Raw genomic sequence first — 26,123 nt, 5'->3', positions numbered from 1 at the left:
TTAATGTTTTTGACTAAGTTCTCAAGCTTTGTCTAGCATGACAAAGGAGCTATCAAGTCTAAATAAGAGCCCTGATGCATGACAATAAGCATATTCATTTTTTATTAAGCCACAAGTGAAATTAGTCTCAGAATGGCCAAGCAAAATCATGATTAAAGTTCAGTCAGACTAAATAATATTAGTGTCTGAGTTATATCTGTGAGGCCCAGCCTCATTGGCTCGGCCTGTTAGCTCAACCCAGCCCCCAATCATGGCCCGAAGGGCCATCTCAATCAAAAATAAGGCAGAGCCCTAATTGATCGCGGCAGAGGAGGAAGAGTCCTCTACCACGAACTCCATCGGAGGCTAGGATAAGCCTAGCCTCCACTCCTATTTAGAGCCCCTGCTTGATGGACCTCCACCAGCGATCATCGACCTCTTTTTTCTCTTTTCTTCTGTTGAGTTCACGATTGCCCATCTTCATATTCGCTGGAAATCGAAGCCGTCAGACGCCTCCAAAGCCGAGGTAATACCCTAGCCTTCCTCCTTTTTCCTTCTTCCCACGACCTGACATCATGATTGTCGGCCAAGAAATCGGCCGAAAATTGACCGAAAATCAGACCCCTGTATTTTTTCTGTTTTGGTCGAGTTGTTCTTCCTCTTTCAAGCCACCAGCGCTGCCGCCTCTTGCCGTCGGACCTTCGGTTGAGTCCCACAGTCTCCCTACTCTCTTCCACGATGGAGCCGTGGCCGCCGGTGAGCGGCCAATGGCCGAAAATCAAGAAAATGTGAGGCCCAACCTCCTTGGGCCGGCCTGTTGCCCCGGCCCAGCCCCCAATCGCGGCCCGAAAGGCCGTTTCAATCAAAAACAGGGCAGAGCCCTGATTGATCGCGACAGAGGAGGAAGAGTCCTGCTCTACCACAAACTCCATCGGAGGCTAGGATAAGCCTAGCCTCCACTCCTATTTAGAGCCCCCTCGATGGACCTCCACCGGCGATCATCGAGCTATTTTCTCTCTTTTTTTCCATTGAGTTCACGGTTGCCCGTCTTCATGTTCACTGGAAATCGAGGCCGTCGAATGCCTCCAAAGCTGAGGTAATGCCCTAGCCTTCCTCCTCTTTCCTTCTTCTTCTTCCCACGACCCGACATCATGGCTACCAGCCAAGAAATCAGCCAAAAATTGACCGAAAATCAGACCCCTTGTATTTTCCCTATTTTGGCCGAGTTGTTCTTCCTCTTTCCGGCCATCTGCACTGCTGCCTCTTGGTGCCGGACCTCCAGTTAAGTCCCACGGCCTCCCTACTCTCTTCCATGATGGAGTTCTAGCTGCCGGAAATCAAGAAAAGGTCTGATTTCCCTATTTTTTGGTTCTTTTTCTTGAATTTTCTCGTCGGCCGACCACTGCCGCTGGCCGTCACCACCTTCGGTCGCTACCTCGCCGGACCACCATGACCACATCCACCAGTCGCCTCCTTCCTTTGTTTTGCCAAGAAAGAAGAAAAAAGAAAAGAAGAAGAGGAGAGAGAGAAAGCTATCCCTCTTTTGTTTCCTCTTTTTTCTTTGTTTCTCTACACTTTCTCTCTTTAGAAGATCTGTAGAACCCAGAATCGGGTTTTGTCGACCTGATCTACAAACCCAAGTTGACCCCTGTAAAGGGCCTTAATCTGCCTCGGTGCCCAGGCCGCCTACTGGACCAATCACCTCGGCCCTATTGAATGTTCTGAAACCCCCATTGATGAACTTTTTTGATTGATCTTAGCCTGATTAAGTCTGATTCATTGAGCGAATCGTCTACACTTGACCTGCTTGGAGCGGCTAAACACTATCACCTGACCAACCGTCGCCTTTCTTTATTATTTTAATTCAAATAAACATTAATCTCACTTTTAATGTCTTTAAATAGGTCTAGCGGAGTCGCCTAGTGAAGTTTGACGGTATAAGACAAAAGAAGTAAGTAAATCTAATACTTTTACTAGTTTTAGAACTTGTAAATAGATCTTGCACTCCTTATGATCATGTCTTCCGTACATAAAATATGCTTATGGAAATATCATGTTTTTCTTAAAATTATGAATCAGCATATATGTTATGAAAATCGTGCTTTATTATGAAAAAATAGTTCTATGAATGTTTTAATGAAAATAGCTTTGAATCTGATCATGTCATTTAGTATTTTTCATCTATTTATATATATGCTCTACGAAAAAGATATAAGCTTTCTAAAGGCTCTCAAATAGTTATGTATGATCCTTTGAATTGAAAAAATCGACACCTAAAGCTAGCATCCATACGAACAATAGCCCTGCCAATGGGTATAAAGTTGGCACACAAACATGAATCTTTATCGATTACGAACACCGGCTCTGTCATGGGTATAAAGTGACCATAGCACGTCTATCTATGAGCAATATTTTGAACTTTGATATGGCTAAATGGAAAGAAATGATTTATTTATTTATTTGCAAAATGAACTTGGAACTATGTTTATAAAATATGTACGATTTGTTCATGTATGATTTGCTTTATGATTTTTTTTAATATATCGTACTATAAAGTGCTTATTTTGGAATATTTGTTATTTTTCTTAAATGATGCATTAGCATAGAAAAACTAATGCTTGATTCGGTAAGATAGTGAAAGGTTTACTTACTAAGCTGTGTTGCTTATATACCTCTATTTTTCTTTTTCTCTCTTCAGACGAATAGGGGCTATAGGAACGAAGGATAGTCCAGGCTTGGAGTTCGTGCTAGCAAGCTTAGCACTCTATATAACAGAGCAAAACTTTAGTTCTTTAGTTGATTATAAAATTGTAGTTAGTGATTTTCTGAATAGTAAAGATTGTGGGTTTGTTTTTATGTTTGAATTTAGGCGCTCTGAACCAATATTGATTTTATTTAATAGATGATGAAATTGAATACCTATTGATTATATTATTTTTGAGATGGACCTGAAAGTTAAATATAATGTTGGCTTTATGTTATCATGGGTTGTACCCCTCGGTAGCACGGCCATGTCATGCTTTGGATCTGGGGTGCAACAAATCATGAAGTTCTTTAGTTGATTATAAAATTGTAGTTAGTGATTTTCTTAATAAAGATTATGGGTTTGGTTTTTATGTTTGAATTTAGACGCTCTGAACCAATATTGGTTATATTAAATAGATGATGAAATTGGATTCCTATTGATTCTATTATTTTTGAGATAGATCTAAAAGTTAAATGTAATGTTGGCTTCGTATTATCGTGGGTTGTATCCCTCGGTAGCACAACCATGCCATGCTTTGGATCTAGGGCGTGACAAATCATGTTACAGATCTAGGGCGTGACAATATCCTTGGTTGTACTTTCCAACTTAGAATACAACACATAAACCGATAGATCTAACAATGTAATCCATGAGATTTAGCATGCCCGTACTAATGCATTAGATATCATACTCGACCCAAAGTCTCCTGCTTTTATTCTTTCAACAATCTCCTTTTTATGTTTGGAAACAAAAGATAGCGATGCCAGATCTCAGAATAAGTCATAGGAGGAACTAGAACACATACTTTCTTTGTCATGTGACAATAAATTCTACACAAACAATGCAGAATACAAGGACAAGGGTTTAATTTCTGGAAAAATAATTGTTGACATAGTTTTTTACTTTCCTCACTACTTATTGTCAGTCTAGTTACTATTGGAATAGCACCTGACAACCAGAAACTTTGTTACATGCTTAAAAGACCATCAAAGCTGTCTTACAGAAACCAAACAGAGATAACCATTTCATTTTTGAAATTTTATAAAGTAACTTATTCAACTTACTTGGGCCGCACAACCGGCTCGTCTTGCAACATTGTCCATTCTTTTCGTGTCCTTCAACCAATCGACTGCTGCAAGTTCCATGAGATGCTTCCCTGCTGGTATCTGCAAATCAAATGTTGGAATTATACTAACTCAAATATGTCTTTAATGCTATTCACTAAGGTCTAAATGCAGTAAAACACATTGCACTACGAAAAGCATCTAGCAACCTTGGACTTGTCCTGTAGAAAATTTTTGCTACGGACTTTAATGTTCTTCCCATCAGGTATACTCCAGCAGTCTCGACTACCATCACGGTCATCCCGACGTAGATTGCCAGAAAAGCAGGACAAATCAATTTGATCTGAAGGCTCCTCATCCAAAACTTCAGTTTGCGAAGTATACAAAAAAGGTAGATAGTTCAGTTTCCTCTATGAGATTTCATTATAGGAGCAGAAAAGTATACTATGAATACCTATTTGCTTAACATCATTTTCAGTCTTGATTGCATATGCCTGCGGATATAAAGTATTCATGCTTAGAAAAATTTCAGAACGGTCATGCACAACCAAAAAGCAGCCTACTCACCTCTTGTATAGCTTCAGGAATTTGATAGTCATCATCATCATCAGAGTCTTCATCTAATAAAATAGAGTGTCTGCTACCAGCAAGCACAGGATCCAATGGTGGGCCAGGCTGAACATCAATTTCCTGAGATTTCTGATCCTTCTTAGAAGAAACAGACTTAGTCATATTGACCATGACTGGAATCCTTGGGACTGTATGTATTTCATCTGTTTGAGAAAAGAATTCACGCAACCCTGCCACAGGTGCAAAAATGGTAATGCCCACCATGAAGCAGTTTAAATATAACAGAATGAAAAATTGTATGGAATAAAGTATAACTGTGTATACCATTAAAGATCTAACCAAAATACTTGTTATCAGGCAATGGAATATACAAGAATAACAAAAACAACTGCTTTTCAATTGTAATATCATATAGCTTTGGCTACGAAGACCACATTCTGCTAGGAGCCTAACTTTGATGATAGGAAATCTTATAGTGCTTCTAGAAATCTACAAATGACAAACTGTCTATAGCAAATACATTCACCATAAAAGGATTTTAAGACTATTTCATAAATGAAAAACTTGAGGAGCAAAACTTAAGAAAATACCACTAACTTCGTAAATAGCAGTAGAAATTACATACTTATTTTTATACTCTCACACAAACACAAAAAATAACCATATATAATTTATGGATGAGTGATGTGCTCTCAGAAAAACTGGAAAGAGACTATTACCAGCAACACTACTCAACATCTGAAGTAAACAATGCTGCTGAAATGATGGAATATAGCCCACACCCCAACCCTTGAGGTCAATTTGCATAAGATGCTGAACTTGAGTTCGAGATCTCCCATTGCGAGATTTAAGGGGTGAAATCTTAAATCCACCACCTGAAATATATTTTTTTTAATGAGAAGAAGATGATAATTATGACTTACATTCATTACAAATAAATCAGAAAATCCTAAGTGTAATTCAAAAGGCACATAATGAAATGTACTCTCAACGTGAGCTCTCACAAATCCAGGCTGAAGACCACAGTTAGCATGTGCTCTGGATTGAAGTAACACAACTGCATAGAGAAAACATGCATTCTTGTGTATTAGATAATATGCCAGCAAAAAAGTGAAAGTACCCAAGACACTCACCATAGCTTCCATCATCATTACGTCGCCAATAACGCACATAACAAAGATCACGGGGCCACACAAACCTGCTTAAACACATAATTCGGGACATTTTGTGATCTACACAGCTAAGATGCCTCAACATAGTTTCATTCTTTAAAAAGAAACTTCTGGGACAGCTTTGATAGGACAGTGACACAGTAAATTTCCCCAATGATATGGCCCAAATACAAACATGCATGTACAGTGACATTATTTCCTTGATCTAGATATGATATACTTAATGGCCTAATTGTAAATTGCTAAACTGACATTGTTAGAAGTTTCAGTAAGACTTAAATTTAGCTTAGAGTGGATCACTACAACAGCATAATTCAACGTTTATGAGAAGCATATGACGTTAAAAGGACTTAAACTTATCATATAACATACAACTATAATAGTACAATAATCTTAAAATACAATTGTGGCGGATTTCTTGTACTCACAGATTCCATCTAGCACATGAAATTATTAAAATAAATTGGAATTATGACCACTAAGTAGAACAGGCAACAGTCAGAATTAATTTGATGCATCTGAAATTATGAGTTAAAAAAATATTACATTGGGAACCAGTCCAGCTGCAGTCTATGATACAGTATGGCAGTGTGTCCATCAACCTCCTCAACTAGGCTACCATACTGAAAAGTGCAATCCCACCTATATTAAGAGATGGTAAAAGATAGATAAGAAAAACAGCTAGCCTAGATGAAAGATTCAATATACAAAAAAGTAAAGACAAAACTTACTCAAAGCGTGTTTCATCCATACTCATTACGAGCTCAAATATGGCTTCACATGTGGCGTCCACCACACCAACAGCCTTCATCGCCCTACTGAAGCTTCTTGGCTGAATGCAACATATTTCACATAACCACAACTAATTGTTACCCAACCTGAAGTTTCTAGCATTACCATATACATACTGATATAAACAGGCATTAACAACATACAAGATAGTCAACTTCTAGAAGTTCTTCAAAAATGCGTAACCCTGAAACACATGCATATAGAAATGAATAAATATTCGTTTTACAGGTTATCAAAGCATTTTCAAAATGCAGACTTCTACAAGCCTTTCTGTTTCTTGCAGCTCTGATTTACCAAACAATAATGAACGATTGTCATGTTAGTTGAGAAGGAAGGGGACTGAGAAAAAAGAAAGAAAAAAATGCAGATGAAAACTTGCCATTCTGGCATTTGATTAATCGCCAATGCTTTCTAGAGAAAACTTGCTGGATGATATTCTGATTTGAACGCCCTAGATCAGGCTCGCATGTCCAGTCAAGTATTGCATCAGGAGGGCCTACCAGTGGAAAAGACACAATCATGCTCTGCAAGACATGCCACGAGACCACATAGTAGAAATTTAGACCAAAAATGGTGGTCAGGTTTGTTGTTTAAGACCATGTCCTATTGTCATTCTCCGTGGTAAAGTGCGATTGCTCTCATCTTCATCTTCCAGGCTATTCCTACAAGAAATGTTCAGTTATAAAATTAAAGTATAGGTCATATGTTGTACATTCTAAATGTAGCTCATTGAAAAAAAAAATTATAAAATCATATAGGAAATGGTAGAAGAGATGATTCAAATGTTGAGAATGAAATTGCAATATATAATCTAGAATAAAATATAATGTACTCAGGAGTCTGATGAGCAAATAAAACTACAAAAAGTATTTCCTTGTTAAAGAATTGGAACTCAGCACAGGGAAAAAGTTCAGTGCATGTCTCTTAAGTCAATAAGAAATAGCACTATCATAAACAGTTAATGAGGTGTACAAGGTGAGCCTAACAATAGCATAACCTATCCACTGTTTTATAATAGTAGGTTCATAAATAACACACATAGATGCATGATCAAGCACAAAAAGAATCATCTGAACCCAAACATGGTACATCAGGATTTGTTAAGGAACTAGTCTCATTTTCCCATTCAAATATCAGTTCTTTTGACAAACACATCTTTTACAGGTTAGGTAATCAACATACACCAGCTGGGTCCATTCCCCTCCTCTTCCCTGCCTCAGCCACCTAACTACCTCTGCACCCGCCCCCCACCCTTCACCATTCATGGTAATGCCATCTCGTAGGATCTAAAGTGCTGCCCCTCCTCCTCTCCTCCCCTCCCGTGCACTTCTTCCCCCCCACCCCCCCCCCCCACCCACCCCCGCGCTTCAGTTACGGACCCCAATCAGCGAACCCATGCACGTGACATCCGTGGGAAGTTGTTGCGAGTAGGATGATTTGGAGCTTGTCAGATCTTGGCCTTCGAGGCGCCACCTTACTTCTTGTTGCCGTTGTTATGTTTTGTTTTGATTCTTGTTGATGTTGTTATGTTTTGTTTTGATTCTTGTTGATGTTGTTACGTTTCTGTTTTGAGCCTTGGGCTGGCAAATAATGTATGGATAGGATTGGATTCTTAAAATCTAATCTATCCATTAGTTTTCTTCTATTTATATTAGAAATCTAATGAAAAAAGGTGGCCAATTTGAAAACCCAAAATTTTGTTGTCAACAAAGGAGGACGAGCTCCCTCGAAGAAGCTCAAACCAACCCACACATCCTCTATACGAGCTTTCCATCCTGAGGTTCGTTTCATTGGTATCAAAGCACCGATCTTGGCATGGCGGACTCAACACGAGGTGCAGCAAAGATTGATGAGATCGTGAACAAGCTCGAAGCTCAAGCAAAGCTATTGCAAGAAATGATGAAGAACATGGCTCTTATGAATGGCCGTATCGAGAGCATTGCCCAAAGCCAACTTGAACAAGGAGAAACATCTCGCTCTAAAAGGGCTGAATCAATGGTGTCCGGGGCAGGAGGAGATGCCGACCGAGTTTCCTTTACCCGCACCGCTCGATTGGACTTCCCCCGTCTCGATGGGGATGATCCTTCGGGATGGCTATATCGAGCCGAGCAGTTCTTCGCTCACCAACAAACACCAGCATCGCAGAAGTTACTGCTGGCATCTTTTCATTTGGAAGGGCGTGCTTTACAATGGTTCCGTTGGATGGAGAGGTCGGAGGCCATCTCTAGTTGGGACGAGTTCGCCAAGGCGTTACTTGTTTGCTTTGGTCCTTCTCAATATGAGGATCCAACAGCATTGCTGTCCAAACTTCGGCAAAGCTCCACCGTTGAACACTACCAGACTCAGTTCGAGGAGTTAGCCAACAAAACCTGTGGACTCAATGAGTCCTTCATGGTGAGCTGCTTCGTGGGGGGCCTCCGGGAAGACATACAGCTTAGCATGCAAATGCTAAGGCCGACCTCCCTTTCTAATGTTGTCGGCCTCGCCCGGTTGCAAGAAGAAAAGGTAAATACTCGAAGAAGGGACCCATGATCCGACTTCAAAAGGTCTACCCCAAACCTCAAACCTTCTAGTTCTAAAATTTCATCTCCTATCATTAAGAGGCTAACTCCAACTGAGATGAAGGCAAGGAGAGATAAGGGATTATGTTACTTTTGTGATGATAAATGGTCAAAATCTCTTCTTAATAGATGGAAGCTTGCCGGAGGAAGGAGATGAGGAGCATGAAGAACCTATTGAAATCGAGGAGGAGGAAGTCCAATCCCCCTCTCCCGAAATCTCTCTACATGCTATTACCGGTAGCCAAACACCGCAAACGATGCGGGTGCAAGGGGAGTTGAATCGAGTACCACTCATGGTGCTCATTGACTCCGGTAGCACCCAAAATTTCCTCAACCCCACCATTGCACGGAAGGCTGGGCTGTCCATTGAGAAGGATGTGCCGTTTAAAGTGGCAGTAGCTAATGGAGACCAGGTACCATGCATGGGCAAGTGTTCGGGTGTCAAGATCAAAATCCAAAGAGTGACTTTAGAGGTTGACTTCTACCTCCTAGGCCTTGGAGGCTATGAGGCTGTCTTGGGCGCTCAATGGCTGCAAGTGTTGGGCCCGATCACATGGGACTTCACCAATCTTACAATGAAGTTTACAGTAGGGGGAAAAGCTTGCATCTTCAAGGGAGCAGCACCAAAGGAGTTGGGTTTTCTCAATAACAAAAAGGTAAGAAAGCAAGATCCCAACCGAAATTATGGTTTATTGCTACAAGTTTTTTGCCTCACCACAATTACAAAAAATAAAAAGTACAAATAAGAAAGAAGGATGTACCCATTCAGATCCAAGAGCTTCTTGACACTTATGCCGATGTCTATAAAGAGCCACGTGGGCTCCCTCCACCTAGAGCACAAGACCATCAGATTCCTCTCTTGCCCAATGCCAAACTTGTAAGCCAGAGGCCCTACTGAGGATGATAGTGTTATTTTGATGATTAACAAGCAATTATCTAGAGTATGCTATAAGTTAAATTGATACTTCATTTATAAGTTCATTACTCTCAGTATATTTGGTTAATTGAAAATAGATACATGACCTTGTTCATTTGAATGAATCTAACCTTGAGAATGCAGCAAAGTGTGGATTGAGTCGACTCAAAGGTTGATTGGGTCAACCCCGGCACATCAAGAAATCATTTGGCACACTCCTGCAAAAATGGCACAAATGAACAGTGAGTTGGGTCGACCCAAGGTAAGCATGAGTCGACCCAACCTTGAAGAACCTCAAAAACACAACTGAAGAATGCTCTCTGGATTTACTGAGAGGGTCGACCCAAACAGTGGTTGAGTCGACCCAAGCTTGAGTCGACCCAAACCCTGAGAGGGTCGACCCAAAGGCAAGACAGAAAGACAGACAGAAATTGGTTCTCTGGAATTACTGAGAGGGTCGACCCAAGAAGAAGTTGAGTCGACCCAAGTGGACTTTGAGTCGACCCAAAGAATGGTTGGGTCGACCCATGGAAAGGAAGGCTGAAATTGAAGTTTCTGTGGTTTCTGAGAGGGTCGACCCAAGGAATGTTTGAGTCGACCCAAGGCAAAGTTGGGTCGACCCAAGGACAGGTTGAGCCGACCCAAACACGGGCTGAACAGTAACGGCTAGTTCTGCAACTGTACTTTTTGTCCTTCCCAAGGTGAGTAACGGCTAGTTTTTCAAATCTAACCATTGGGACTTGTCCTAAGAAGGTGGGAAGCTATTTAAAGGGGCACTATTCATCAGAGAGAACAACTTTTGAGTTGAATATCAAAGAGTACCCAAGAATACAAAAGTGCCCTAATCTTCTTCATCAAGAGCTTCATTCAAGAATCAAAGAAAGGGATTGAGCAGATTCAAAGAGGCATCAAGAGCTCCATCCCCTTTAAAGAGTGAAGCATCCTTGACAAAGAAGAGCAAAGCGACTTCAAAGCAATAAATACTTTCTAACTCTTCCTTGTAGCTTATATTGTTTCATATGCTCATTTAGGAGTTTGAATCTTTCCTTTTGTTATTAAACACTTTGTAAAGGTTCGTTGGTGAGCCCGCAAAACCAACAAAGGTTTTTGGTGAACCCGGAAAACCAAAGTGTATAGGTTCGTTGGTGAGCCCGCAAAACCAACAAAGGTTTTTGGTGAACCCGAAAAACCAAAGTGTATAGGTTCGTTGGTGAGCCCGTAAAACCAACAAAGGTTTTTGGTGAACCCGGAAAACCAAAGTGTATAGGTTCGTTGGTGAGCCCGTAAAACCAACAAAGGTTTTTGGATTGTGAGCCCGGAAAACAATCCAACTGTAATCCGCGAGATTATAGTGAATTCCCAAGGGGACGCTTGGGGAGTGGATGTAGGTGCTAAGGAGAGCACCGAACCACTATATATTGTTGTGTTTGTGTTGTGCTTGTGTTTTCATTTACTCTTGCATCATCTTCTACTCTTGCGTTAGTTTAACTCACTCAAATAGCTTAAGAAAGCGTCCACCGCACTTAATTAAGAAAACGTTTAAAGCACCAAAATTTAGAAGAAACCAATTCACCCCCCCCCCCTCTTGGCTTGTCACCTTGGGCAACAAGTGGTATCAGAGCAAGGTGCTCTAATAGTGCTCATTGATCTAACAATCAAGAGTTAAAGATCATGACAACCCAAGTGGGATGTGCAATGAGTGAGGGGCAATCCACAAATAGACCACCTCTATTTAATGGCACAAACTACACATATTGGAAAGCTAGAATGAGGATATTCATTCAAGCTTCGGACTATGAACTGTGGCAAATCATCACTAGAGGACCTCACATACCCACACTTAACATAGATGGCACTATCATACCCAAACCAGAAATGGATTGGAATGAAAGTGATAGAAGATTAGCACAGTTAAATGCAAAAGCTGTAAATATACTTTACTGCTCTTTAGATGTAAATGAATTTAATAGAATATCCACTTGCACCACCGCCAAAGAAATTTGGGATAGACTTGAGGTCACACATGAAGGGACCAATCAAGTTAAGGAGTCCAAGATAAACATATTAGTACACAAGTATGAACTGTTTAAAATGGAATCTACTGAGTCCATAACTGATATGTTTACTCGTTTTACTGATATTATAAATGGGCTTAAAAGTTTAGGAAAGTCTTATTCTAACTCTGATTTGGTGCGTAAAATTCTCAGGTCTCTACCAAGGAATTGGGAGGCCAAGATAACCGCTATTCAAGAGGCAAAGGACCTCAACACACTGCAGTTAGAGGAGCTCCTAGGATCTCTCATGACCCATGAGTTGACAATGAGGCAAAATTCAGAAGATGAGGTCAAGAGAAGAAAACCCATTGCCCTAAAGACTACCACCCCTAGACAACAAACTGAATCGGAAGATTCAGATGATGATGAAGAAGGGATGGCAGTGCTTGGGAGAAAATTCAGAAGATTCATGAGAGGTAAGAATAAGTTCCATAAAAAGAAACCCTTTCTTAAAGGTAACTCAAGCAAAAAGAAGGTTAAGGATAAGGAAAAAGAAAAGGAGACTCCCATTTGCTATGAGTGTAACAAACCCGGGCATTATAAGATAGATTGCCCAGATTTGAAGAGGATGGCAAGAAAGTTGAAAAAGAAGAATTTTATGGCCGATTGGAGTGAAAGTGAGGAATCAAGTTCGGAGGACGAAGATCATCAAGACACGGCCCAAATATGTCATATAGCCAATGACGATGAGGTAGATTCTGAACTTGACTGTGATTTTACTGTTGATGAATTGCATGATGCATTCTTAGAACTCATGGAAGAACATAAGAAAGTAATTAATAAAAATAAAGCTCTAAAAGAAGAAAATCAATCTCTCATTAAAGATAAGATAAAACTGTCTCATAACTATGAAACATTAAGTAGGAAACTTGAAAATGAAACCAAAAATCTAATTGCTGAAAATGTCAAGCTAAAAGAAGATGCTGAAAAATATAAATCTTTGGTAGATAGATTTACTCTTAGTTCTACTAAATTAAACTTGATTCTTGATAGCCAAAAAGCTGTATATGATAAGGCCGGTTTAGGGTATAGAACAAATAGGAAACAAAAACTCTTAAAGAATATTTTTGTAAAAGCTAAAAGGGAAAATATTACTTGTTATTGTTGTAATAAGATAGGACATAGAGCATATGAATGTAATTTTAGAAAGTCTAGTCAAAACAGATCAAGTAATAATCAAAAGATAAAATTCAAGAAAGTTTGGGTTCCAAAAGGAACATGGAGTACTAACCCTAAAGGACCCAACTTAGCTTGGGTACCTAAAGGTTCTTCTTGATCTTGATTGCAGGTGTGTCTTGCAGCTGATAAAATGGAAAAACGATGGTATCTAGATAGTGGCTGTTCAAGACACATGACCGGTGACGAAGATCAATTTGTCACCTTGGAACCAAAGAAAGGTGGAGTAGTGACCTATGGAGACAATGGTAAAGGGTATATCATTGGAAAGGGTAAAATTTTCATTGCTCCATCTATTTTTATAGAAAATGTTTTATTAGTTAAGGGTTTGAAACATAACCTTCTTAGCATAAGTCAATTTTGTGATAAAGGATTTAAAGTTACATTTGAAGCATCTGTATGCATAATCACAAATCCTAAAGATAATAGCATTGTACTTGTAGGACAAAGGCAAAGAAATATTTACTTAGTAGATCTTCATGAGTTAGGCAAGAAAAATGGTTTATGCTTAATTACTAATGAAGAAAAGAAAATTGAAACTAGTTGGCTTTGGCATCGAAGATTAGGACATGCTAGTATGGAATTAATATCAAAACTAGTTAAGAAGGAATTAATAAAGGATGTGCCAAAATTGATTTTTGAAAAGGACAAAATATGTGGACTATGTTCATTGGGAAAACAAACTAAGTCATCTTTCAAATCGAAAAACGTAGTATCAACAACTAGACCATTTGAACTCATACACATGGATTTATTTGGACCTACTAGAACTACAAGTCTAGGAGGAAAGAAATATGGACTAGTTATTGTTGATGATTTTTCAAGGTATACATGGGTTTCATTTTTGGCACATAAGAATGAAGCATTTTCAGAATTTTTGAAACTATACAATAAAATCATAAATGAAAAGAAACTCACCTTAGTAGCCATTCGAAGTGATCATGGTACTGAATTTGAAAATCAACACTTCGAGGAATTTTGCACTAAAAATGGAATATCACATCAATTTTCAGCACCTAGAACGCCTCAACAAAATGGGGTTGTTGAAAGAAAAAATAGGACATTGGCAGAAATGGCACGCACAATGTTGTGCAAGTCAAATCTTCCAAAGTACTTTTGGGCTGAAGCTATAAACACCTCTTGCCATATTCTAAATCGAGTTTTAATACGACCTATAACTAAGAAAACTCCTTATGAACTTTGGAAGAATAAGAAACCAACTGCAAAATATTTTAAAGTGTTTGGATGTAGATGTTTTATCTTAAATAATGGCAAGGAGGACTTAAGTAAATTTGATGCCAAGTCAGATGAAGGTATCTTCTTAGGATACTCCACATCTAGCAAGGCATACAGAGTATTCAACAAAAGAACCTTAGTAGTAGAAGAGTCAGTCAATATTATATTTGATGAGTCTGATAGTGAGCCTGCTAGGAAAGAAAATACTATTGATGATGATATAGGAATTATCGACTTTGAAAAGTTGAAAATTGATGACGTGCCAAATCAAGATAAGGGAGATGATTGCGTGCCACCACAACCCCAAGACGTGCCAAAAGAATGGAGGTATGCACATGGACATCCTAAAGATTTAATCATTGGTGATCCATCTCAAGGGGTAAGAACTCGATCATCTCTTAGAAATTTAAATGATTATCTTGCTTTTGTTTCACAATTAGAACCTAAAACTTATGAAGAGGCTGAAAAAGATACTAACTGGATAAATGCCATACAAGAGGAATTAAATCAATTTAAAAGAAGTAATGTATGGACATTAACTGAAAGACCAAAGCATAATTCAGTAATTGGAACAAAATGGGTATTTAGAAATAAATTAGATGAAAATGGATTAGTTATAAGGAATAAGGCTAGACTTGTAGCTAAGGGATACAATCAAGAAGAAGGAATAGATTTTGATGAGACATTTGCTCCTGTAGCTAGATTAGAGGCTATTAGATTGCTTCTGGCATTTGCATGTTTCATGAATTTTAAATTATATCAAATGGATGTGAAGAGTGCATTCTTAAATGGTATTATTGAGGAGGAAGTATATGTAGAACAACCTCCAGGATTTGAAAATCATGAATTGCCAAATCATGTGTTTAAACTACATAAGGCATTATATGGATTAAAGCAAGCACCTAGGGCTTGGTATGATCGACTAAGTAAATTTCTGCTTGAAAATGATTTTTGTAGAGGAAATGTAGATAAAACTTTATTCATCAAAAGAAAGGACAAAAATCTATTAGTGGTGCAAATATATGTAGATGACATAATCTTTGGTGCCACTAATGATACTCTATGCAAAGAATTCGCTGATTTAATGCATGGAGAATTTGAGATGAGTTTGATGGGAGAACTAAGCTTCTTTCTAGGATTACAAATCAAACAAACCAAAGAAGGCATTTTCATTCATCAAACTAAGTATACAAAGGAAATACTGAAGAAGTTTGGGAATGAAAATCATAAGGGAATTGGCACTCCAATGAATCCTACTAGTAAGCTAGACAAAGATGAAAAAGGGAAAAGTGTTGATATTAAGCTCTATAGAGGACTAATTGGATCCTTGCTCTATCTTACTGCTAGTAGACCCGACATTGTATTTAGTGTAGGGATATGTGCTAGATACCAATCGGATCCTAAGGAGTCACATTTAAGTGCTGTTAAGAGAATCCTTAGATACTTAAGAGGAACTACCACCATTGGATTATGGTACTCGAGAGACTCCTGTCTAGATTTGCTTGCATATTCAGATGCTGACTTTGCTGGATGCAAGTTAGATAGGAAGAGCACAAGTGGCACATGTCAATTCTTAGGAAATAACTTAGTATCATGGTTTAGTAAGAAGCAGAACTCAGTGGCACTGTCCACAGCTGAAGCTGAATACATAGCTACTGGTAGTTGTTGTGCTCAAGTATTATGGCTCAAGCAACAACTAGAGGACTATGGAGTCAAACTAGATAATATTCCTATTAAGTGTGATAATACTAGTGCTATCAATCTCACTAAAAATCCAGTTCAGCACTCTAAAGCCAAACACATAGAAATAAGGTACCATTTTATTAGGGATCATGTGCAAAATGGAAATGTATGTATTGAGCATATATGCACGGAAAAATAATTGGCCGACATATTTACCAAACCATTGAGTGAAGATAGATTCTGTATGCTCAGGAGGGAATTAGGCATATGTGATCCTTTTTATTAAAGAAATATAAAAGGGAGATAGTAGTCTCATGATACATTCCTCTAATTTCAAAAATCCCATGAAACATGAGTCAAATTTGTTATCTATAGATTTCTTACTCATGTATCATTGTTCCATAAAGAGTTTATAAGGATTGGAAGCAAGAAAAACTTTTTAGAAGCAAAAAGGAAGAGAAAAGAAAATTTCTGCACTTGGGTCGACCCAACCCAGAACATGGGTCGACCCAACGTTGAGTCGACCCAAGAAAAATCTTGAGTCGACCCAACGTCGGGACCCCACTGTTAAAAGGGGGCCCGAGAGCACATCTAGGGCACTGTTTGCCCTTTGTCTTCTTCCGAAAAGACTAGCTCCCACTCTCCAATCTCCACTAAACTCCTCCAAACAGTAGATTTCCTAAGGATCTTGGAGAAATGGGACCCAAACGAGCCGTAGCCAAGAGATCCGGAAGAGTGACCCGGGTCCAACCAGAGGAAAGGCACCCTACCGAGTCTTCTCCCGTGTCTCCAAGACGTGAGGCACGTGCGGAGGTCCCTCCTCCTCCTTCCCCCTCAGTGATCCTTGCAAGATTTGCGGGGAGGCCGGTTACTACCGGAAGAAGGATCCATTCGGAGTTTTTCAATCAAGAAGGGTTTCGGATTTGGGAATGGATCCAAAGACAAGGTTGGGAGTATCTTTGCTCCCTAGATGTGGTCATCTACCCCGGGTTGGTACAAGAGTTCTATGCCTTCCTCAAGACTGGTATGGGAGGGCTTGTGTCGGAAGTTCGAGGGGTTCGGATCCGTGTGTCCGAGGAGAGCTTGAGTGAGTTACTACACCTACCCTGCATAGGAGCCACTCCGGAGAGGCCAGAAGACAAAATGAGAGCTCTGCAATTGATCATGGAAAATGAGAACTTCGATTTTTCTCAGAAGGTAATAGCTAGTTCTCTTTCCGCTGAGATGAGGTTATTGCTCAATATGATAAATAGGATTTTATTTCCGAAGACCGGGAGATTTGATCTCATCTCAGAGCGAGATCTAGCAGTTATGGAGTGTATGATTCGGGGGACTCCTCTAAATCTTCCGGCTATGATATTAAGACAGATGAGGAAGGTGATGTGCAGTAACAGGGTATCACTACCTTATGGTATGATACTTACATTGATCTTCCGTCAGCACGGTTTACCTCTTGAGGAGGAGGCATCCAAGAGTCTGCATCACACGGACACGTACACTGCACGGACACTCATACGCATGGGATATGCGAAAGTGAACGGGCAGTGGATTCACACCGGTGCAGGCATTCAGGGTGAGGCACCAGAGGGAGAGGCACCAGAGGATGAGGATGAGGAGCCTATGGATCATCCTACTGCACCCTCAGAGGCTGGACCATCGTCATCCGCTCCTCCGACAGATACGGATGACTTCTGGAGCAGGATGACAGAGCTCATGACAGCTCAGGCGAGGACTATTACTGACGGGCTCACGAGCCGATTGGACGCCCGGTTGGATGTCATGTCTGCTGAGATCAGTGATCTGAGGCAGCAGATAGGAGCACTCCGGAGAGAGAGAGAGACACATGGACCATCTGTGCCACAGGCTGCTGAGTCAGAGATATCGGCACAGAGTCATCCCGCTCGTCGTGCTCCACGCCAGACACAGTCTCACCAGGCTCGACCTCCCCTCGCCACGTATGCTAGGAGGATGAGGACTAGATCCCAGCCATTAGATTCCCCCTAGGCTGATCTTAGCGTCTATGTTTAGAGCCTAGACTAGATATCTAGTTCTCACATGTATCTTGCTTTTCTCCTATGTATCTTGTTTTATGTATCTTTAAATCTTGATTAAGGAACATTGTATCTGTCTTTGTTTTTGACATGAATGTATGAAAATGTTCCTATTTTGATCAATGAAGTTTGAAGTTTATTATTTATTGCATCTTTTCCCATATATATATTTTTGATGATAACAAAAAGGGGGAGAAGAAAAGAAAGAGTATTTAAGAAAAGAAAGAGTATTAAGAAAAGAAAGAGTATTCAATTTAAGTAAAGAAAGAGTATTTTATTTAAGAAGTAAAGAAAGAGTATTAATTTTGGGAGAAGTAAAGAAATATAACAAAAAGGGGAGAAATAAAGATAAAAGTTATGTAAAGAAAAGAGAAATAAATGGGCAAACAAATTGAAAATCATATAAGAAAGCTTATACATCTAAGGGGGAGCAATTTGTAGCAATGAAATTGACTAAATCAAAAATTTCCATCAAAGTTCAGAATTTGGCACATATAAATTCAGAATTTGGCACGCACCTCTCGCACCCCGATACATAACCTGAAACTCAGAGTTTATCTCCAATTTTTGAAGTTTCATTGCTAATGAATTATAAATGAAAGGGGGAGCAATTCAAAAAGTCAAATTGGCAACATTTGAATGATATAGGGGGAGATTTCACAAGTATATATAAAAAGCTGAAATTCAGCAATTTAATCCCTTTTATAAACTGATTTTAAAGACAAGTATCAATAGACTTATACTCTTTATTTTGTAATCATCAAAAAGGGGGAGATTGAGGATGATAGTGTTATTTTGATGATTAACAAGCAATTATCTAGAGTATGCTATAAGTTAAATTGATACTTCATTTATAAGTTCATTACTCTCAGTATATTTGGTTAATTGAAAATAGATACATGACCTTGTTCATTTGAATGAATCTAACCTTGAGAATGCAGCAAAGTGTGGATTGAGTCGACCCAAAGGTTGATTGGGTCAACCCCGGCACATCAAGAAATCATTTGGCACACTCCTGCAAAAATGGCACAAATGAACAGTGAGTTGGGTCGACCCAAGGTAAGCATGAGTCGACCCAACCTTGAAGAACCTCAAAAACACAACTGAAGAATGCTCTCTGGATTTACTGAGAGGGTCGACCCAAACAGTGGTTGAGTCGACCCAAGCTTGAGTCGACCCAAACCCTGAGAGGGTCGACCCAAAGGCAACACAGAAAGACAGACAGAAATTGGTTCTCTGGAATTACTGAGAGGGTCGACCCAAGAAGAAGTTGAGTCGACCCAAGTGGACTTTGAGTCGACCCAAAGAATGGTTGGGTCGACCCATGGGAAGGAAGGCTGAAATTGAAGTTTCTGTGGTTTCTGAGAGGGTCGACCCAAGGAATGTTTGAGTCGACCCAAGGCAAAGTTGGGTCGACCCAAGGACAGGTTGAGCCGACCCAAACACGGGCTGAACAGTAACGGCTAGTTCTGCAACTGTACTTTTTGTCCTTCCCAAGGTGAGTAACGGCTAGTTTTTCAAATCTAACCATTGGGACTTGTCCTAAGAAGGTGGAAAGCTATTTAAAGGGGCACTATTCATCAGAGAGAACAACTTTTGAGTTGAATATCAAAGAGTACCCAAGAATACAAAAGTGCCCTAATCTTCTTCATCAAGAGCTTCATTCAAGAATCAAAGAAAGGGATTGAGCAGATTCAAAGAGGCATCAAGAGCTCCATCCCCTTTAAAGAGTGAAGCATCCTTGACAAAGAAGAGCAAAGCGACTTCAAAGCGATAAATACTTTCTAACTCTTCCTTGTAGCTTATATTGTTTCATATGCTCATTTAGGAGTTTGAATCTTTTCTTTTGTTATTAAACACTTTGTAAAGGTTCGTTGGTGAGCCCGCAAAACCAACAAAGGTTTTTGGTGAACCCGAAAAACCAAAGTGTATAGGTTCGTTGGTGAGCCCGCAAAACCAACAAAGGTTTTTGGTGAACCCGGAAAACCAAAGTGTATAGGTTCGTTGGTGAGCCCGTAAAACCAACAAAGGTTTTTGGTGAACCCGAAAAACCAAAGTGTATAGGTTCGTTGGTGAGCCCGTAAAATCAACAAAGGTTTTTGGATTGTGAGCCCGGAAAACAATCCAACTGTAATCCGCGAGATTATAGTGAATTCCCAAGGGGACGCTTGGGAAGTGGACGTAGGTGCTAAGGAGAGCACCGAACCACTATATATTGTTGTGTTTGTGTTGTGCTTGTGTTTTCATTTACTCTTGCATCATCTTCTACTCTTGCGTTAGTTTAACTCACTCAAATAGCTTAAGAAAGCGTCCACCGCACTTAATTAAGAAAACGTTTAAAGCACCAAAATTTAGAAGAAACCAATTCACCCCCCCCCCCCTCTTGGCTTGTCACCTTGGGCAACACCTACAGGTACCCACACTTTCAGAAATCAGAGATTGAAAAATTAGTGAAAGAACTCTTGCACCAGGGAGTCATCCGGCCTAGCCAAAGTCCCTACGCCTCACCTGTACTGCTTGTACGCAAGAGTGATGGTTCATGGCGGCTATGTGTCGACTACCGTGCCCTTAATCAGCAGACGATCAAGGATAAGTTTCCTATTCCAGTCATTGAAGAACTCCTCGATGAATTGCATGGAGCGCAGTACTTTTCCAAGCTGGACCTACGAAGTGGTTACCATCAGATACGGGTGAAGCCGGAAGATATACATAAGACTGCCTTCCGAACTCACGACGGCCATTACGAATTTCTCGTAATGCCGTTCGGTCTTACAAATGCTCCTTCAACATTTCAGGGCCTTATGAACGAAATCTTTCGTCCGTTCTTACGGAGGCTTGTTCTCATCTTCTTTGACGATATTTTGATCTATAGCTTATCATGGACTGACCACCTACACCATCTGAAAATTGTACTTGATGTGTTGAAAACTAACACCTTGTATGCTAAGATGAGCAAATGCACATTTGGTTGCACGTCAGTCGAGTACCTAGGTCACATCATCTCAGAAGGAGGTGTGGCAGCAGACACAAAGAAGATACAAAGCATGCTAGAGTGGCCCGTACCCAAGACCGTCAAGGCCTTGCGTGGATTTCTCGGACTTACAGGCTACTATCGCTGATTTGTCAAAGACTACGGGAAAATTGCTCGCCCACTAACAGAGATGCTAAAAAAGAACTCCTTCGAGTGGTCATCCGAGTCAACAACGGCCTTCGAAAAACTGAAGGAAGCCATGACCAAACCGCCGGTCTTGGTCCTTTCGGATTTCCAGAAAACTTTCTATGTTGAGTGCGACGCTTCCAGCATGGGAGTGGGAGCGGTGTTGACACAACATGGGAAGCCACTAGCCTTCTTCAGCAAGGCCCTCAAAGGGAAGTCTTTATATTTATCTGCTTATGAAAAGGAACTTTTGGCTTTGGTTCTTGCAGTAAGGAAGTGGAGGCCATATTTGTTCGGAAGAAAGTTCATTGTGAAGATCGACCAACAAAGCTTGAAGTTCTTATTAGAGCAGAAGATGGGAACCCCGATCCAACAACAATGGGCTTCAAAGTTGTTTGGATATGATTTCACCGTGGAGTATCGCAGTGGGTCCTTAAATACGGTAGCAGATGCCCTCTCTAGGAAAGAGCCAGAAGTGAAGGTTCATGCAATATCTATGCCAAAGCCTGCTTGGGTTGAAGAGTTACGTAAAGAACATGTAGAGGACACCCACATTCAAAATATCATCACACAACTCGAGGAGGGGAGGTGGACCCAACCAAGTATTCTCATGAAGGAGGTATTTTATTTTACAAAGGAAGGTTCTTTATTGCACAAAACTCTCCTTTAAAAAGTCAGATCTTATCCCATCTGCATGGTAGTCCTCTTGGTGGTCATGCCGGGTTCCACAAGACATATCATAGGGTGAAGACTGACTTCTATTGGCCAGGGATGAAAAAAGAAGTGAAGACTTATGTTAAGGAGTGCGACACTTGCCAAAGGAACAAGGTGGAGAATGTGCATCCTGCAGGTCTTCTACAGCCCTTAAAGATTCCTTCACGAATATGGACTTCTATCTCGATGGACTTTATTGAAGGATTGCCGACTTCGCAAGGTAAAAAGGTGATCATGGTGGTGGTCGATCGCCTTTCTAAGTACTCTCATTTTATTGCACTTTCTCACCCCTTTTCAGCAACCATGGTTGCAAGCCTATTCATCGACCATGTCTTCAAGTTGCATGGGATGCCTACCTCCATTGTCAGTGATCGTGATCCGGTGTTCATCTCCAACTTTTGGAAAGAATTTTTTAAACTACAAGGAATTGTGCTCAACATGAGTTCTTCCTACCATCCACAATCTGACGGACAAACGGAGATCGTTAACAAATGTCTCGAACAGTACCTCCGTTGCTTCTACGGCCTACAACCCAAGGAATGGTGCAAATGGTTATCTTTAGCTGAGTTTTGGTATAGCACAAATCTACATTCATCGGCTGGGATGACGCCATATGAAGTTGTTTATGGTGTTCCTCCACCTCGATTGATCTCTTATGTGAAGGGAACTACTATGGTAGAAGCAGTCGACCAGGCTTTAAAGAGTCGGGAGGAGATCCTACACCTCCTTAAGGAAAACCTACAACAAGCTCAACACCGCATGAAAATGATGGCTGACAAAAAAAGGTCTGAGAGGGTCTTTGATGTGGGTGATATGGTGTTCTTGAAGCTTCAGCCATATAGACAGCAGTCCTTAAACCTACGTTCCAACATGAAGCTCTCCTCAAAATATTATGGTCCATTCAAAGTGCTGGAGAAGATCAACGAGGTTGCTTACAAACTAGAACTTCCCTCTCACTCGAAGATCCATCCTGTATTCCATGTCTCTTGTTGGAAGAAAAAGTTGGGAGATCGAGTGGAAATCCAAACTCAGCTACCAGAGATAGATCAAGAAGGAGCCATTCTCACCGAACCTGAACCCAACTGTATCATTGACCGCATGATGGTGAAGTTGGGTAATCGAGCAGTCACCAAGGTCTTAGTCCAGTGGAAGGGTATGCCAAAAGAAGATGCAACCTGGGTGTACTATCACAAACTGCGGGAACAGTTCCCAAATTTCCGCCTCGAGGACGAGGCAAATTCTGAGAAAGGGAGGATGTTATGGACCCCAATCAGCGAACCCATGCACGTGACATCCGTGGGAAGTTGTTGCGAGTAAGATGATTTGGAGCTTGTCAGATCTCGGCCTTCGAGGCGCCACCTTACTTCTTGTTGCCGTTGTTATGTTTTGTTTTGATTCTTGTTGATGTTGTTATGTTTTGTTTTGATTCTTGTTGATGTTGTTATGTTTTGTTTTGATTCTTGTTGATGTTGTTACGTTTCTGTTTTGAGCCTTGGGCTGGCAAATAATGTATGGATAGGATTGGATTCTTAAAATCTAATCTATCTGTTAGTTTTCTTCTATTTATATTAGAAATCTAATGAAAGAAGGTGGCCAATTTGAAAACCCAAAATTTTGTTGTCAACAAAGGAGGACGAGCTCCCTCGAAGAAGCTCAAACCAACCCACACATCCTCTATACGAGCTTTCCATCCTGAGGTTCGTTTCAGCCTCCACCACTCACGGTGACACCAAATCTCCAATGCCGTCACTTGCTCTTCCCGTCTCCCCCCTCTCACAAAGGATGCCTCCCTCACCACATTTGGCAGGCTGCCACCTCCTACTCCCCCCTCTTCCTCTCTCTCCCTCTCACTACCTCAATTCCTCGTGCTAACATGGTCGACAAACAAAAAAATTTAAAATAAAAGATAAAAAGAAGTAAAAATATTTTGGCTGAATCGGCACCTGATCTGTACGTTGCTATGTGCCTGTGTTAATACAATACAATATCGTACCATCCCGACTTGCTATCATCGGTCTGGCTTGTCCCATCAAATTTTTTTAATAATTTTTATGTTATTTGAATTTTACAAAAAAAATCATTCACATCTAGGAATTTAATGGTTGAGAGTAACCTATGTTTTGTTATATTTTTGGACTGTGGATAATTAATCCATAGAAGGATTAAGTTATGATGAAAGCCAAATTAGTAAATATTGAATTTAAGAATTAGTAAGCTTTCTGCATGTTGTTAAGTGTCGGATAAAATGTTTTGTGTAACATTCTAGCACACTTCTTATGGTAAATTTGGCAAACTATTTTGCGTCCTTTTATCCATAGAACATTTAACAAGGCTGCTTAGTGTGAACAGTTTGGTCATGTGCAACAAAGAGTAGAGGAAAACAAGGTGGCTACATAGGAACAAAATTTGCATAGATTGGTTCAGAAAAAAAATGAGGGAGGGGCCTAGAAGATGGTAAATGAGAGACATGCAAAAGGTTTTTTCTAACTGAAGGTTTACACCATCATAGATATTAATGGGAAAGAAAACGAAATGAAGTTAATTCCATATGGATAAACCAGGGTTACCTGGAGGTATGTATGTCACCAATTAAGCTGGCATTCATTTGTTGTAAAGTAGTCCAGAATTCAGATAATTGAAATTTGAAACCGTAATTTACACCAACATAGATATTAATGGAAAGGAAGAACAGATGAAGTTAACTTTATATGAATAAATCAGGGTTAGATGGGAGCTATTCAAGTCACCAGCTAAGCTGGCCTTCATTTGTTGGAAAGCAGTCTCATTAATGCAACAGATAATTGAGAGTTGAGACCATACTTTCCTTATCCTCAAAATCAATTGGAACTTACACAAGGAAAATGCTGCCAAACCATAATGTCCTCTTGTTAATCACCGGGAAATTAACTTTTACAGGGAAATAGTTTTGATTTTGAAAAGACACATATATAGCTATGACAAATACATGGCGAAAACAAAACTAATACATGCCCACTTCGAATATCTCTCATGCTCCAACTCTACTAAATCTAAATGTAACAGAAAACAAGCCTAACCCGGCTGTGAGAAGTTAAAAATGAGTCTTGCAATATAGATATTCAAAGATCAGCCGTCATAGCATGTTGAAGAATGCTTCACTTCAGATCAATCCCCGGACTACAGGATTAAGATTCTTATATCCAGCAATAACTCCTGTTGAATGTAACCAAAGCCAAGAGCTCCCCATTCAGTACTACTCTTTGTTTGTTATGCTTAAGCTTAACACAACATGACTCTCATGAACATTCTTTAGAAATATCAGACACAACAATGACCGCTCAATTCATTCATCAACATCCAAAACTTTCCTTCCTTAGCAAAAGAACAAAAACCAAAAATACAGCTGGTGAAAACATAATGAACAAACAATAAGTTGGGTTTTTGCACCCAGCTGATGATTTATGGAGATATTAAAGAATTAACATTAAGGGCCTATTTGGATATTTCTACAGGATTGGACTGAAAATCCTATAGGAATTGAGCTTGTTGGCCCATCTAGCTTATATTTCCTAATAGCCTGTCCAAACCCAGTCTAGATCCTAGCCTTTGAGCTACAGGAAGCAAAAGAAAACCTATGGGTTGGGTGGAGTTTGGTTGATATAAGACTGCTTAAATGGATGGCCCAATCCATAAATCCTGCAGGATTTTCAGCCCAATCTTGTAGGATAGCCAAGCTAGTCCTAAAAGGGTGTCCCAAAGCACGAGAAGCTATTTGCATAAGTGCAGAGAAGCTATTTTCATATTTCGGACCTGTGACACGCAGGTCACAATAGAGCACACTTACCATTGTGCCAAGTGTCATAGTCCTACATTGACTCATAAAAGAGGTGCCACATGGTTTATTTGCCTAAGCGGGTCCTCCTCCCAACAGCTTAAGCTTTTAGGCTATAAATCTATGACAAATGGTATTAGAGCTAGGTCTACTGTGTGTCACCAATCTTATTAGTCATGTGGGCCCCTCGCTGAGGTATATCAGGGTCAAGGAGGACTTGATAGGGTTGAGTGGGACCCAGGCCATGGTTGGCCCCCTCTCTCGAGTAGGAGCTAATCGTGATGCGGGCGTCATCAGATTTGGTGGGAGAGATCGTCATAGTCCCACATTCACTAATAAAAGAAATATCACATGGATTTATTAGCCTAGGGTGGTCTTCCTCCCAACAGCTTAAGTTTTTAAGCTGTGAGTCCGTGACACAAGGCCCACCCTCATATTAAA

At 40.2% G+C, this 26,123-nt stretch overlaps 1 protein-coding gene and 1 long non-coding RNA gene across 6 annotated transcripts in view; one reads left to right on the top strand and one right to left on the bottom strand.

Annotated features, from left to right (window-relative positions):
* LOC103697302 (protein ENHANCED DISEASE RESISTANCE 2-like) overlaps nt 1-26,123 on the bottom strand; it is a 47,019-nt gene that overhangs the window by 6,226 nt on the left and 14,670 nt on the right. For 3 of the 4 annotated variants that reach the window (XR_016396646.1, XM_089925809.1, XM_089925807.1), the window contains exons 6-17: nt 6,921-6,985; nt 6,703-6,819; nt 6,467-6,507; nt 6,263-6,363; nt 6,078-6,173; nt 5,493-5,557; nt 5,345-5,416; nt 5,079-5,234; nt 4,357-4,589; nt 4,244-4,283; nt 3,999-4,153; nt 3,790-3,891 (exon numbers count right to left, since the gene is read on the bottom strand). Coding sequence is in view for 3 of the 4 variants with exons in the window: in XM_089925809.1 (XP_089781935.1) it covers nt 3,790-3,891; nt 3,999-4,153; nt 4,244-4,283; nt 4,357-4,589; nt 5,079-5,234; nt 5,345-5,416; nt 5,493-5,557; nt 6,078-6,173; nt 6,263-6,363; nt 6,467-6,507; nt 6,703-6,819; nt 6,921-6,985 (1,243 nt within the window). In the remaining variant the exon portion in view is untranslated. The remainder of the gene's footprint in view (nt 1-3,789; nt 3,892-3,998; nt 4,154-4,243; nt 4,284-4,356; nt 4,590-5,078; nt 5,235-5,344; nt 5,417-5,492; nt 5,558-6,077; nt 6,174-6,262; nt 6,364-6,466; nt 6,508-6,702; nt 6,820-6,920; nt 6,986-26,123) is intronic. The other variant, XM_089925808.1, reaches the window with a different exon arrangement.
* On the top strand, nt 652-4,587 carry LOC148702307 (uncharacterized). Of its 2 annotated transcripts, none has more exons than XR_015969304.2 (3): nt 652-1,075; nt 1,884-1,930; nt 2,678-4,587. It is a non-coding gene; the product is annotated as an uncharacterized LOC148702307 (long non-coding RNA). The 2 variants fall into 2 exon arrangements; XR_015969303.2 differs by having other exon boundaries at nt 657-1,075; nt 4,055-4,587.

Source organism: Phoenix dactylifera, chromosome 10, assembly GCF_051530095.1.
Source record: "Phoenix dactylifera cultivar Ajwa chromosome 10, Ajwa_hap1_PhDact_Kaust_v1.1, whole genome shotgun sequence".
Classification (NCBI taxonomy): Eukaryota; Viridiplantae; Streptophyta; class Magnoliopsida; order Arecales; family Arecaceae; genus Phoenix; species Phoenix dactylifera.
This window is presented reverse-complemented; position numbering and strand designations above follow the sequence as displayed.